Source organism: Chenopodium album, chromosome 22, assembly GCF_948465745.1.
Source record: "Chenopodium album chromosome 22, dcCheAlbu1.1, whole genome shotgun sequence".
Classification (NCBI taxonomy): Eukaryota; Viridiplantae; Streptophyta; class Magnoliopsida; order Caryophyllales; family Amaranthaceae; genus Chenopodium; species Chenopodium album.
The window spans coordinates 20,778,870-20,794,187 of NC_137855.1; the positions used below are offsets into that span (position 1 = coordinate 20,778,870).

Below are 15,318 nucleotides of genomic sequence, written 5' to 3' on the forward strand. Positions count from 1 at the left end.
TTTATCTATTGGTTGAAACAAGCTTTCCCATGCCTATGACGAAGTGATTATTACTTTAATATGGACTAATGTTAACATATTTAAGCTTAATCATACTAACGGTTGTGGTAGTGTTTATAGATCATTAGAAACAAGTCGTGTTTTCCAATGGTGAACTGACTATCAACCTTCGAACGATGTATAAGCAGGCAACAAATCTTACTAATTGATGTTGGCAGATTTTAACGCACGACAGTAAGTCGAGACAAGTCATCAAATCCGACGCGCGACAGCGAGGTGAGACGCGTCATCAGATCCGACTCAAGTCGAGACGCGTCATCAGATCCCGACGTGCGTCAGTAAGTTGAGACGCGTCATCAGATCCCGACGCGCGTTAGTAAGTTGAGACGCGTCATCAAGCTAAGACACGTCAGTAAGTCAAGTAACGTCATCAGATTCCGACGATGATGAACAGTCGAGTGACGAAAGTAACACGAGTGCAAGTTACCTCTTCAATTGAAAATCTAATGCCACATAAATATCATTCGTGGCTTGCATGTTCAATACAACCCACAGGCAATATCTATCTAGTGACTTTGCTTTATTTTCATATGATTTATCTTGCACGTAACCCATGTCACTTGTGATCTAATGAATTCATATGTTTCTTTGTCATTACATGTGTTGTCGCATATGCTTTCCAAAGCATTACTATTGACATTACGAGGATGATCACCGTCTTGACACCATGATACACAAATCTAACATCAAGTTCTAGTGACAATTGCTCGATGACACCCGATTGGCAACGAAGGTAATTGACTCTAAACGTTAGATACAAGATGACAATATTCAATGGTATGATTTTCATAACGATGCATTTCGTGTACTATTGGTATCATGATAACAACCTAAGTATATAGCATGTGATTCATGTCGATTAGTTATGCATATGACTCATGTCTTAGATGGCTAAAGCAGAAGTTTAATTCGAAAGTCATGATGTTATCTCTTAAGTTACAATTTATTGCTCATCATTGTTATATTTTCTAAAATTCATGACGCATGTATAGTTGTATACACATACAAATTACTTACGCATGACGACGATCGATACGATTTGAATAGTGCATACATTTAGACATTCGCATACATAAGAACATACGTAAGAAATCATGAAGCATACGACACTTGTATCACGTCTTAATAAGTAATTACACTAATATGTGAGATTTACTTAATTAATATCCTTCTTTAATGATCTTAGCATTGAAACACTATGCTTTGACATCTTATTAGCCTTGTTGCCAAATGTTTTCTCTTTGCTATTCAAGTGGCCCTAGACACCAGTGGCCTTGACGCCAGATTCATAAATGGCCCTAGACGCCAGTGGCCTTGACGCCAGATTCATAAATGGCTATAACGACAGTGGCCTTGACGCCAGATTCACAAATGGCCTCAGACGCCAGTGGCCTTGACGCCAGTTTATCATTAAGAGGCCTAGTCGCCCGACATCTTTCGATGACACTCGATATGGCCTAGTCGCCAGTATGGCTTTATCGCCAGATATCATTTCTTATATGGCCATGTCGCCCGATATCACTTTACAATGTCTTATGTGTATATGTTGTCTAACATTATTTGACAACATAAATGGTCTTGACACCTAACTATATCATATGTTTATCTTTTTACATGGCTATGTCGCTAGTAAAAATCAATGATTATTAAACTAATTTTTCTTCGAGTGGCTTTATCGCCAATAAGTGTTGCAAACAGGTTATTTTGACACCAAGTCATGTTGTCTCAAGAAAAGACAAGATCACAAGTCTCTCAATACCAACACACGTATGTAAAGACAAAAGTATGAGAACTTACAAACCAGTGTTGCCATTGAACAACGCTAGGACCAATATGAATGTAACATCAGGTGCAAAGTTTATTTTCTTAGTTTACGGCGTGCTTCAATTAAGAAAATGGGGGCTATTGTTATGGGCAAAATTCTCACGACACAAAGTAAAGGCCTAAGTGTTGTCCTATGACCAAGACGGCCGTATGTTAGACGAGTCTTGGTGTTCAAGGTTGAATAAGATGGGGAATGCCAAGGAAACCAATGTCCATTTCCAAGCAATAGCTAATGTCAATGACGCACCTTAGTGACGACGAACCTTAGTGACGGACGTCAATACTTGACGCCCGGCAACTACAGCGAAGTCTAATGACCTCCAGTGGCCTCCGACGTCCTTTAGTCATACGACGTCAGAAGATGACACTGACACTGACGCCCGACGTCCAACCATGACGCGTCTCGCAGTGCGACGCCAGAAAGCTGCGGAACAAGTCAATGTTGTTACTAGTGGATCCTATAATCAAGGAGAGAATTTCTGGCAGCCTTTAACCACTCAATGAAGTTGTTACAATGGATATGGAGCCTAACCAAGTCCACATTCATCAAGGGACCAAGTCTTGAAGTCAACAAACAACCTCCTAAACTCAAGGAAGTCATCCTTATCTTCCTCAACCGATTTTCTACCACTTAAAGGCCTATAAAAGGGGAGCAACGACCAGCCATTAAAGCAGATCATACACACCATATTCTAAGCATAACACATCACATAATAATACACTACAAGATACATCATCAAAAGCTACATCACGAGGCTCCGTTCGACGGTCTGCATGACGACATATCTATTCCGATTGTTCTACAAGTTGCAATGATCAACTAAACCTTCATGAATCTTCTCAATAGTTTTAATGTATACTTTATCTCCTGTTCTTATGTTTTCCTTCATATCCATGGCCTTAGACGCCCGAATTATTTGTATCAATAATGGCTATAACGCCCGTATCATAGTAAATTGGTGGACAAGTAGCCACCCGCAGTTTTTACCCACCTTCATTGGGGTTTTCCGCGTCACCATATTGTGTCTTTATTCTTTCTATTTCTATTGTTTACATTTCGTAACCCCCCTTTTTATCTAGTTATTGGTATCCCAACCAAAGGTCGTTCCTTGACGATTTTTGGCATTAACATGAGGCATGTTTTGGTGAATTGATTATGTTTGTATGGAATTATGGATGCAAACATGTTGAATTATATTGGATTAACTGTTTGTATTGGATTGGTTTGTTAACCACATTTGAATTATTAAAGGGTTGGAATTGAATGGTTTAAGTGGAATGAATTTATTAATTATTCCACAAGGTTATTATTTATTTATTTATTACTCAATCATGACTTGTTAGTATGTTGAGTAAAGGCGGATTAAGCCGAAATGGCTAGGTGGGTTGACTATGTTCAACAATTTTGAATAATTTGGAAGTTTAATGGAATTAAAGGTCAACTTGTGATGTGATCACTATTGTCCTAAATAAGATTAAAAGTGAATTGATGTATGATTGTTATGTATGGTCTTCTTGATTGAGTCGGCTATTAATTAAAATTGTAATCACGTAAAGTGAAACATGGATGAGCAATAAAACTCTGGAAAGCGTGCACTTCTAGAGTATTGACAATTATGGGTTGGGGTACACGGTGGTAGCCCGTGGCTTTTCGAGGCTTGTTTGATCAACATGTCATCTTCTCTTTTGGTATTTACATTTTATTTTATAATGAAAGTTAGATGGGATCCTACACTAACTTTGTGAGAATGGAGTCGCGCCCATTCTTGCATCGCGCTAAATTTTTATTTCAAATGGTTTAGTGCTTTTGTGAATTGGTGGATTGGACAACCTCGTCTATTGCTTACTCCAAACTAAATTAAATTAATTGGATTAAATATACAGAGTCAAGTGTTTGGATTTGTTTAGTGAGTATGTTGAGTCAATTGAATTGTCTAAGTGTGGAGTCTTGATTAATGAATTCGTATTGTATGTTTATTTACTTTAATTAGTTGAGCATGCTAGGTTTTGTGCGTTGAAGCTTGTATGTACTCAGCTTTGCTGATTGCGTGCTTTTGTGTATGTCTTTCTTTTGGTCATGGCCTTCGCCTTTCAATGACCCTGTGATGATCCAATTATTACACTTGTATTATTGGGGAGCAGTATTGCACAGGTTAGCTTGATGATGTGAAGTTCGGGGATTTGACATACGCATTGTCAAGGGATTGGTGTGACTGAGAGTATTCGTTCTTTGTGTCGAACTTATTTATGTTTTACTATTTTAATTATGTTTTGGGATTTTGAATATTGGTTTGGTTTTAAATAAGGGCCTTATATGGTTCCAATTTGTAAGCTTTGACTTATTGATTTTCTAAACTATGTCATTTTAAATACTTAAGTTTGTTTTTCCGCTGCGATACTTTGATAAAGCCTTAACGTTTTAACACGTGGCGGCAACATGTCAATGGTTCTCCACTATTTTATTTAAACTAGCCTTTTGGCCCGTTCGATGCACGGGTTCTTACCTAAGTTATTTCATATGTAGGTATGTTTTTCAATAGTTGAGACTTTTGATATGAAATACGAAGTAACTGTTTCATTGCTAAAACTTAAAGGGAAAAAAAGAATAAGGGTAGAACAATGGAAAAAGATAATGAGATTTAGTTACGTATGTATACATGAAGATTGTAGGATATGAAATGACATATTAGTTTAAGTTATGTTTTAAGTCTAGGAATTAAAAAGACAATTTTTATATAATTCAATTCATATGTTTATGTGAAGTATATTAATTGGTTCAACTTTATTTTATTATGATGGAAATGAAACACTTCATTTTCTTAATTGAATTTGCAATTTATGGAATACATTAAGACTTAAACAAAAAGATTAAAAGGGGTGACATGTGTCATTTGTGGTATTGAGTAACTTGTGATGACATGTGTCATATGAAAAATTATGGTTTGTGTTTTTAAATACTAAGTATAGAAGTATAGATTAAGTGGCTTGGAAAAGGGAGAATTATTGGGGTGTTACAGCATAATAGTACACATGAATGTACCATTGTGGTAGAAAAACATCAAATGAAAAAAAAAATGAAAACCCCAAAATGCTCTTCTATATACATTCTTAATAAATACATCCTCTGTTTCTTTTTAGTTGACACGTTTCTTTAATCACATTTGCCAATGCACAAATTCAACCATTAATATCTTTAATTATCTATTACCAAAAATAATAAAAAGTTGATATTTTGAAAAATATGTATCGTGACGAATCTAACATGACCCCACATGACTATATTTTTATTACTTATAAATCACAAAACAAGGTCAAAGTAAAGTGTGTGAATAATGCTAAAGTCAAAACATGCCAACTAAAAAAAATGGAGTTAGGGCCTGTTATGATTGACGTAACTGAGCTGAACTGAAATGAACTGAACTTATCAGAGCAGAACTGAATTGAACTGAAATTATTAGAGCTGAACTGAACTAAATTAAATTGAGCTTATTAGAAATGAACTGAATAGAACTGAAAATAAACTGGAATACTGAATACACAAACCCTTAATAGGTGATATGCGCCTATATGCAGTCATTTTCATTCATCTTTATACGGATTACAAAAATAAGTCAAGATTTATTCTACGTACTTCGTATATGTTACTCAAAGTGAATTAAAAGGATATTTAATAATAAAAAAAATAAATGAAAGAAAGAAGAAGTGTGAATTAGAGGATATTGGAGCTTTTCACGTGCACGCCTCCCCGTCTCTTTCCTCCATTGAAGCGGCTACTCTGAATTCTCCATTGAAAGCAGCTTTCTGACTTTTCTCTCTTCCATTGAAGCCTAGGGTAAGATGACTTTCTTAAACATCGAATATCAATTTCAAAATCTTAATATTAATCGTTGATTTGATTCAATTTAGGGTTCTTCTAAGGTGAATTGATTGTTGAACTATTGGTTTTAATCTATTCACTGAAATGCTTGAATTTTGGTAGTGATATTCTTAAGCGAGAAGAATTTAATTTGGTAATTGAGTCAAATTTGTTTGCTAATGTGCTGCAAAATCCTTGAATTATAGGAAGGAACTATGTAAATGCAATTTTTGTTCTCAAATTTACTAATTGTATTCCTTTGTCTGGATTAGCCATTCTTAAATTGAGAGATTTCAAAGGCGGTAATGTTATACGAAGTCGAGGTTAGGTTGAAGGTGAAAATTATAACGAGGATGAAAATGAGAGCTAATAATGCTGGATTTTGAGATCAATAGATTATTTGCAGCTGTGATTTTATCAAACAAAGTAGTTCAGAGATTATTGTTTACTCCATATTACTTATGGGCGGTCATAACTGATAAGAGATGCATTCTGATTAATATTCTAATGAGCGTTTGCGTATTGAGCAGCTTGATACCGTGAGTACTCGTAGCAGTAAATATGAATGTATTCTCTGAATCATATATTAGTATGAAAGTTATCTAATGCAAATGAATAATAAGGAAAAACATATATGTATGTACCCTTTTTTGAACTTAAATGTTAAATGTTTAATTATTGGTAATTTAAATAATTTACAATGAAGAAGCCTTGATTCTGGACTTGTCAGTTCTTGTCTGCATTCCAAATACTGTGTAGAAAACTGAGAAGGGTAGTAGACTTGTAGATCTTAAAACAGGTAAGAAGATCTTTTCTATGGCTAGGACCTTTTTCACCAAGAAAAATAATTTGACGATACTGAGATCATAATTACCTGTTCTTTTTATTCGCCAACAATGGTTTAGTTCCATTTAGTTTTTGTCTGTTGTAGCTTCATTTCTGCTTCACTTTTCCAATTTGCTGCTTCATCTGTTGATTGTAACTCAACACGTATCTTTGGTTATTAAATGAGAACAACTAGAACCATTGTTTTGAGCTTATGAGTAACTGAGAAATTTGGAATCATGAATTTTTATTTGTTTTTATAATTAAATCTGCTGCATGTTTCAGCAAAGAAATGTTGAATGTTGTTGATACATATTTTTTCCCCTGATGATATACTGTTTATATTAATGGTTATATATGTATGTATATATAGAAGACATGGATAAGCCTACGTATCTCAAGTTCCTTGTTTCAAATGCTGCCGCTGGCTCAGTTATTGGCAAAGGTGGGTCAATGATCACTGATTTTCAGAAAGACTCTGGGGCTCGAATTCAGTTGTCACGCAATCAGGAATACTATCCCGGGACAGCTGACAGAATAATTATGATATCTGGAAAGATAGATGATGTATTGAAGGCTATGGACCTTATTCTCAACAAATTGCTTAGTGAGGTAAAGTCGTGCTGGAAAATTAAGAAACTTGCAACATATTGAATGAATTCTTCTCAGAAATTTAATGTTGATCAGATTCAATCTGAAGATGGTGACGATGCTGACCAAAGATCTAAAGTTAGACTTGTAGTCCCAAATAACTGCTGTGGTGCCATTATTGGCAAGAGTGGAGCCACCATAAAGTAAGTCATATCAGATTTTCTTAATCTTGGAAGTTTTCCCGATTACATTTTTTTTATTTTTTTTTCTGATCATATGCATATACTGGAGATCTTTTAACTTCTGCACGAATGATTTAATATTACAAAGCTAGGTACAGTTTTGGTTGGTTAGTCAATTAGTTAATTTTATACATCAAATAATTCTCTCCATTGGCACATTAGAGTTCATGAAATTTAGAATGTAGTTTGTTTCCCCCACCCCCACCTATTTATTTCAATTTGGGGGAGGAATTAATGTGATACAAAGTGAAGGTGAAGAATAACATGTAACAAATGAAAATGATAAAATCAAATATATGAAAACTAAGGATGGTGATAATTATAAACCAAGTCATGATATCTAATATAGGTATGTATAAACAGAATCGTACAAAGAACCATGGAGGGATAAAAGTCTAAATGCTTGGTGTTGAGAACTATGACATATCTGTTACATAACCAATATACTTTATACATATTTGTCTTCGTTGTATTTCGACACTTTCTTAATTCTGTATGTGCTTATTAATCTTTGCTTTAATGTTTCTGATTCGGAAAGAGAAGCTATGATATTTGGACTCTTCATATAACTTAATTACACACGTTGGACAATTAATTTAACTCTTGTACATGGGTGTGAAATCATTACCCGACTCTTTGATTGTTACTAGGGGACCTTTATTTTGAATGATATTTACTACCCTTATTCCTTTCTGTTGGTTATGCTTCTTACTTTGTCCGTTCCTTTTTTGCTTTTTCCTGAATTATGAAGTTATTCTTATGCAAGCCCCATTTATAACATTTTTCCCTTACTTCAACCCATTTATTGGTGGTTGGGTTGGAGGTTCGGATGATGGATGACTGTAGTGGTTAAAACTTGCATTGTGTAGTGTTGTGTGGCGTTGGTGGTCAATGTTGGTCAAAGATGGGTTGATGTGACTATGGATTAGATGAGAAAAAAGTGAGTGAAACATCAGCGGGGTGGGGGGAAGGAATAGGTGTAGATGACCTTGGCTGTTAGGAGAGGGTAAGAGGACTGATAAAATTTATCTGATAATCCTCTTATCTTTTCTAACATACCCCAAACAATTGCTCCCTTAGTTTTCTTACACATACCCCACTTTTAACGCTCTGTTTTCTGTCCTCCTTGGTCTGTGTAGTTATTGTTTGAGTGTAATTATTATTTAGGAAGTTTGAAATCAGAGGGAAAGAGAAGAGGAGGTTACGAATTGCAAAACTGTTAACATGAACTGTATATAGTATCTAATTATCTATACTCTCTATAGTTTAAAAGCCACATGCAAAATTCTTTTCAGAATGTGTTGCGCACGCATTTATGTGTGCATGTGTTGACATCAGTTGTTTTTTGTAGTATCTCATTAACAATTATTTTTCTTATTACCAGGTTATATGTATTAGTTCACCTAATGGTTTATGGTAGGCATTGCCTTCCAAGGTTTGGTTTCTGAGCTAGAACTTTACTGTAAACAGGTCGTTTATTGAAGACTCTCAAGCTGGCATAAAGATTTCTCCCCAAGATAATAACTATATTGGGTTGACTGATCGAGTTGTCACACTGACAGGTTCTTTTGAGGAACAGATGCGAGCTATTGATCTGATTTTGTCCAAGTTAACAGAAGATTCCCTTTACATGCAGTCCATGAATGCCCCTCTTTCATACCCTGGTACGACTGTGCCACCTGATCGGTCACTCTAATTATGTAGTTAGAAGTGGTCTTCTTTTATAAACCTTCTTCTACACTGTTGTCTTTAATGTCTGGATGTTAACTGTTAAGCTTTGCAGATAACAAATTTAGTGAAGCTTTTCTATGTTGGTTATAGTCACCGTCCCTTCAAATCAGAATTAAACAGTGATAGATATGGAACATATTGATAATATAATGGTTTTTGTTATTTAAGTGCATGATAATGTAAATTATTATCTTGTCATAGGTTTATAAGTTTCCATTTTGAACTGGAACTTTAAAGCTGAATGAAGCCGAGTAATGATATTGCTTATCTTATGGTTTCTAGGTAACTGTGATCATATGATGTAACTATTAAACTAGAAAGTAGGTGAGAGGGTGGAAGTACAAAACAATAGGCACAGCTCCCCACGAAATGCTTTTGGAGGGTTCTGTTTTGGCATATTACTCTAATTTTGAGTATGAAACTATAAAGTTTGTCCAATGATCTAAGTCGAAGTACTCTACAGGAGTGCTCTTATTGGTAGCCAAAAGGCTTGTCCCCAAAATTATAGGCTTTCTTTTTCTTTTTTCCTCCTTGGGATTTTTGGTAGAGGAGAAACTGGAAGGTCAAATGAGACATGAGAGGAGCATATTTCAAGTAGACAAGTAGTGTTTTTGGTCATTATTAAAATCAACTCTTAGGCAGATCTTTTTTAAAGAAAAAAAAAATTAATTGACATTTTTGGCTGAGTACTATTGTATTCTCTCTCTTGCTCTCCCTCTTTTTTAGTTTTTTTTGTTTTTTAATAGATGTGTCAAGTCACTCAGGTGCACCAAGATCTGAGTTGCAAGATGAATCTGTTTGCCATTACCTCATCTGTGATAAAATTTACTAGACTTTTACCTAAAGCAAGGCAACTTGGTTTGTATCTGGAACTGAAATTGACAAGATCCAAATAGATTTGATCAGATTAAAACATTATATGACCTATAATCATTAAATTTTATAATAATAATAAACTAATTGAAAGCAGAGTTAAAGTATTATTGCAATCAAAACAACTTAGATTGAATTGATTATTCTGAATATGATTCTAAACTGCAGATTAGCTTAACCTGAAACTCGTCCAACCATTCTGTTTGTCAGGTGTAGATCAAGATACCAATTGAATGATAATGTCATAGCCTCCCTGTCTTTCTCAGTTAACCTTAAGGGGTTGTTTGGTTGGGGGTATCTAAGAAAGGGAAAGGTAAAATTTACCTTATATCCCTTTGATGATGTTTGTGACACATATTCAATCATTACCTTTACCCCTCCTATTACCCCATTTTCCTCTACTTTGATTCCCCCCCCCCCCCCCCCTAGGGAATCACTCTTTCCCCCAAAGTCCCATACTCCTCTTCACCCAACTACATTGACACCTTTGTAACTACCTTTGATCAACATTGAAAACACCATCCACCCTAAAAACTACCGCCTAGCGACCAAAACCACCACCAGAAACCATGGCCCCCGCCTATCCCCCGTCACCATTGTTTAACCACCGCCCAATTGTCGAAAACACCACCATCAACTGCCCAACTTCACCGCCCACCCAAATCATCCTCAACCCACCCGAAAAAACCTACCCTCCTTGAAAACCACCCCACCCAAATCACTTTAAACCCACCCGAACAACTCACCCTCCTCGAAAACCACCCCACCAATTCGAAATTAGCCCCACAATCACCACCCATCAATCTCCAAAATCTCTAGATTTCACCACAAAAACCACCCAAAAACCCTATCTCTCCATAAACACCCCTAATCCACCCCAAACATCTAAAACAAATCCGTAACACCTTATAAACAACCTAGCAACTAGATCTATAAATTTAAAAAAAATATTAACAACAGCGGCAAAGGGGGAGGGAATCAGCGGCGGCAGGGGCAGACAACAGGGGAGACAGTGGTAGGTCGTGTGGAGGGCGGTGGCTAAAGTGATGGTGGTGGTAGGTGAATGGTGAGATTGATAGGGTAGTGCTAGCTGTAGAAGGAGGAGGGTAGTGGTGGTTGCAAATGTGATTCTCTTTTTTAATGTAAAACAAACAACTAGACAAATATTATGGATTAGCTTTCCTTTCTCCTCCTTTTCCTTTGTTGATTCCATTCCGTTTACCTTGTGCAAACCAAACGACCCCTAAGATTGTTTTATTTAATCTCGTATGGACCTTCTCTCACCAAGGATCTAGAAAAGGGTGCTCTGCTTGACCCATATAATTTTTTTTAGTATTGAGCTATTCTTTTATGACTTCTTTGTCTTTTCTCTATCTGCTTGAATGCTTTTGGAATATGAAGTTGATTTCATTCCTCTCTGTTTCCTTTTGAAATTCTTCATTTTCAAAAGTAACGAGCTTTCTTTTCCTTTTTTTTTTTTTTTTTTTTGGACACAAAACGAGCTATTCTTTTATGACTGCTTTGCCTTATCTCTATCTGCCTGAATGCTTTTAGAATATGAAGTTGGTTTCTTACCCTCTCTGTTTGCCTTTTGAAATTCTTCTTTTTTTTTTGGTGCCCCCATCCCTCTTTGTGGAGCGTATGGAATTATGTAGCTCCTATCTTCCTCTTTAATGATTTGCTTTTATAATAGGGTACATTGAATCCTAGTGAATTATTCTAATTTGCATTGTTAGGTGTTTTGTTTGCTGGTATTCACCGTGTGCCATATGCATATGTGCATCCTCCAGTTGGAACAGCAGCATACAATGCAAATTATGGACCAAATGGTGTTGGGGCAAGATATCCGAGTAACAAGGTTCATTTTGTTCCCAACTTTTTCTTTGTGCTCGATGAATTTAGTATCTTTTGTGTACATATTGTTTGGAGGGACTATATTGAACTTTGCTTTTTAATTTTCTCTGGTTAACTTGACTTTTGGAATAACTAAGAATTAAGCTCATCTATTTGGATCTAGTTTTAATGGTTCTGTCAAGGCTGGAGTAGAAACCCGGCCAACTTGAAAATTTAGGATGACTTGCTTGGCAATATGAGGGCTCAAACTGCTCATAATTCCTTTTCCGTTTACTATAGTATTGTGTGATTTTTGAATGTTCTAAGCTAGTTTGTTTGCGCTATTCTTTTATTTAACCTTTTGAATATTGCTTTACCTGACAATCACTTATGTCAAGCTCATGGATAAAACAGTCAGATTGTATCTGATTGCATTTTGTATGACTGTAGAATTGAACCAGTGTGTTATGGAATATGGATTCACATAATCAGGCAATATATAAAGTGGGTAGATGAAAATTAATAGAAGAATCGAAGATGCGTAATTAATTTATGGAATAATAAGAACAATAAAAGATAAGCCTTGGTCTCTCAATCTATCCCAAAGTGTAAAAGAACATGAAGGGAAGCACTCATTAATATTCATCATGCTTTGTCTCACACTGCTCTTATTATTCCCTTTGCCCCTCTAAGATTTCCCCATATAATTTTTGGTTTGGTTTGGTTTGGTGGAGTTGACAGAAAATTGGTGGGACCAAAAGCAGTGTATGTCAGATTAGAATTGTGGCCCCTCGTGACTTTTTTATGATACGGGTAAACCTAATGGGATAAACTAGAAAGGAAACTGGACCCGTATTAGAGGGACAAAGGAGTAGCATTTTTCCTTTCACTAGCTCACTTATCTTCCTCATGATACTACTAACTGAATTATATTGTACACCTATAAAAACCTTCTCTTTCGCAAGTTCATTATACAGTGATACCAATTTTCTCCTCCCCCTTGGCGAGCTACATTTCACCGTCCGGGCTTTGGTTTTCTTGTGGTGCACAGTCTGGAATGAACTAGTAATGAATTACTTGATTATACTGTTTCAGGATTACACGGCATCTTAATAATAGTGTTCAACCATTATGTGGTCCAACAACTCAGAAGCAGTTGTTAAGGGCTTATGGAATTTGGCAAGTTGCTTGTGTGTTATCTACTGTTGCATTCTTTTGATAACCAAGATGCTTGCTCACATGCAGGAAGATCGAGGTAACTCCTTGACGATTGGTGTTGCTGATGAGCATATTGGTGTGGTTGTTGGACGCGGAGGAAGGAACATACTTGATATCAGTCAGGTTAGTTTGTTTGTTGCAAATTGAATGACAAATTGTTCTACTGTATTACCGCTAATTATTTTATACTTTAGGCTAGTGGAGCGAGAATTAAGATATCAGACAGAGGTGATTTCATGTCCGGTACATCTAACAGGTAATATACCTGCTGACGTCACAAATCCTGTTTTCTTTTGGGAAGCTATATTGAACCTGCGTTGTTTGTGCTCTACTAACTGTAGGAAAGTGACAATCACTGGTTCACTTAGAGCAATTCGTACAGCAGAAGCCATGATTAATCAGAAAGTGGCTTCTGTCTCTGAGAGGTGATTGGTTTGATTTTGTACACTCATGCCTTATTTGCCAATGCTGCGAAAGTCTATCTGATATACTTTTATGTAGTTGATGAGTAACTTGGCCACGCCAGAAGTTTCATATTCGTTGCTTGCATTTGAAACCCCAATGTTCGCTGAGGTCTAATGCGGAGCAGAAGCTGCAGTTATAGATGAGCTCATCGATACAAGTATACACGGAATTGTTGCTAGGAGGGTCGTTATTTGTCAGAGGAGACAACTTCATGCCCTTCCCGAGATACGTTTATTTTTAATATTTATTCCAGGCCAAATCGCTTTTTGTACTTTCTGAGTAGGAGCTAATTGACATATCTTGTCATTAATATGCAATTGACTAATACTTTAATTGTTGCAGAGGTTTTGTTTATTCATTTATCCAACAGTACAATACATTTCCTTTTTTTTTTTTTTTTTTTTTTTTGTTTTTAATTCTTATTCTATCCATTTTCCCATAAGAGATGTCAAGTTATCTAGAAAATCAATCACTTTTTTTTTTTTTTTTACTAATGTATTTTTAATTCTTTTTTTTAAAAAAAAAATTCTTTTTCTGTCCATATTCCCATAAGAGATGTCAAGTTATCTGAAAATTCAATTTTCTGTATCTTTTTGTTCTCTGCATGGAGATTTTTTCTTTAATGATTAGTCGGGTGAGGCTTCTGGGTTAGTTCAAGGACTTTAGATTTCCAGTAAGGCCCCGCCAATTTCCCATCTCTTCTTTGCTGATGATGCCTTGCTTTTCTTATGAGTTTCGCCTTCTGCATGCAACAACTTGATGGCTGTCAGGCCAAATGGTTAATCTCCAAAAATCGTTTGTGAAGTTCAGTTCTAATACTCTATCGGATTATAGGGATTATTTGGCTTTTGCATTGCGTATGGATTATCGGAGCTCATTAGGTTCTTATTTAGGTATGCCTGTTGATATGGGCAGGGGGTTGTTCAACGTCTTTCATCCTTTGCTTCTTTGTGTCTTTTAGCGGCTGCAAAGTTGGTTATTATCAATTCTATAGGTGTCGCTTCCTTCAACCATATCCTCTTGGTGTTTAAAGTGCTTGCTACGGTTTGTAATCAGCTTGATAATCTACTTGCTCGTTTTTTGTGGCGCTCTTCTCCTTCCTCTAAGGGAGTAGCATTATCTCCTTCATCTGCTCTTTATTTGCCTCGAGGGCTGGGAGGTTTGAGTATTCGGAAATTTAGTTGCTTTAACGATGCTCTCCTTGCTAAACAGTCTTGGCGGCTTATGCATCATTCTAAGCTTCTTGTTTCCAGGATGTACCGAGCAAAGTATCTGTCTTTGCTGGCTTCTCATGGTATTGCCAAGACGGTCAGGCCGTCTTGGGGTTGCTGTAGTGTGTTATAGGATTTTTCAGACCCTTCGTCATGGTTTGATGTGGAAGGTGGGGTCTGGTTCCAACATTCACATTCTTGATGATAGTTGGGTGCCTGGATTCAGGTTCAGTTTAAGCATTCTGTTAGCAGGATGGGACACCCATCCTTTGTTTTTGATCTAATTAATGTGCGTTTGAACGCATGGAATACATGTATGATTCATCGGTTATTTCCTCCTTGTACGGTTGGCCTTATTTTGGGCCTTGAACGACCCAAAGAAAGAACCAATGATTTTGTTTACTGAAATTTACCAAGGATGGGAGGTTCTCCACGAAGGCTGCGTATGTGTGCTCCTTGTGCTATGAGAATAGTGATCAATGGTCACCTTTGGTTCTTGACTCAAGTTGGTGGAGGCATTTCTGGGCTTCGCCTTTACTTCCGAAGTGGAAAATGTTTGCTTGGAAGATTATCCATAATGCGTTGCCTT

At 36.4% G+C, this 15,318-nt stretch overlaps 1 protein-coding gene across 3 annotated transcripts; it reads left to right on the top strand.

Moving 5' to 3' along the window:
* The first annotated feature begins 5,557 nt into the window (after positions 1 to 5,557).
* LOC145604640 (protein BTR1-like) lies at positions 5,558 to 13,906 on the top strand. Of its 3 annotated transcripts, none has more exons than XM_081660544.1 (9): positions 5,558 to 5,716; positions 6,939 to 7,177; positions 7,253 to 7,359; positions 8,869 to 9,062; positions 11,739 to 11,860; positions 13,081 to 13,176; positions 13,248 to 13,309; positions 13,395 to 13,478; positions 13,555 to 13,906. In XM_081660544.1, exons 2-9 carry the CDS (start codon positions 6,944 to 6,946, stop codon positions 13,556 to 13,558), a joined length of 903 nt encoding a protein of 300 aa, XP_081516670.1. In that variant the 5' UTR covers positions 5,558 to 5,716; positions 6,939 to 6,943; the 3' UTR covers positions 13,559 to 13,906. The 3 variants fall into 3 exon arrangements, with proteins under 3 accessions (XP_081516670.1, XP_081516672.1, XP_081516671.1); XM_081660546.1 differs by having other exon boundaries at positions 11,793 to 11,860; XM_081660545.1 differs by having other exon boundaries at positions 5,563 to 5,716; positions 6,942 to 7,177.
* Positions 13,907 to 15,318: the final 1,412 nt, after the last annotated feature.

Bases quoted from the DNA above. Each gene is read 5' to 3' on its own strand.
- LOC145604640 (XM_081660544.1), top strand. From the start codon at position 6,944: ATGGATAAGCCTACGTATCTCAAGTTCCTTGTTTCAAATGCTGCCGCT. The intron at 7,360-8,868 runs GTAAGTCATATC...TACTGTAAACAG, and splicing joins AAGAGTGGAGCCACCATAAA to GTCGTTTATTGAAGACTCTC. The intron at 13,310-13,394 runs GTAATATACCTG...TACTAACTGTAG, and splicing joins ATGTCCGGTACATCTAACAG to GAAAGTGACAATCACTGGTT.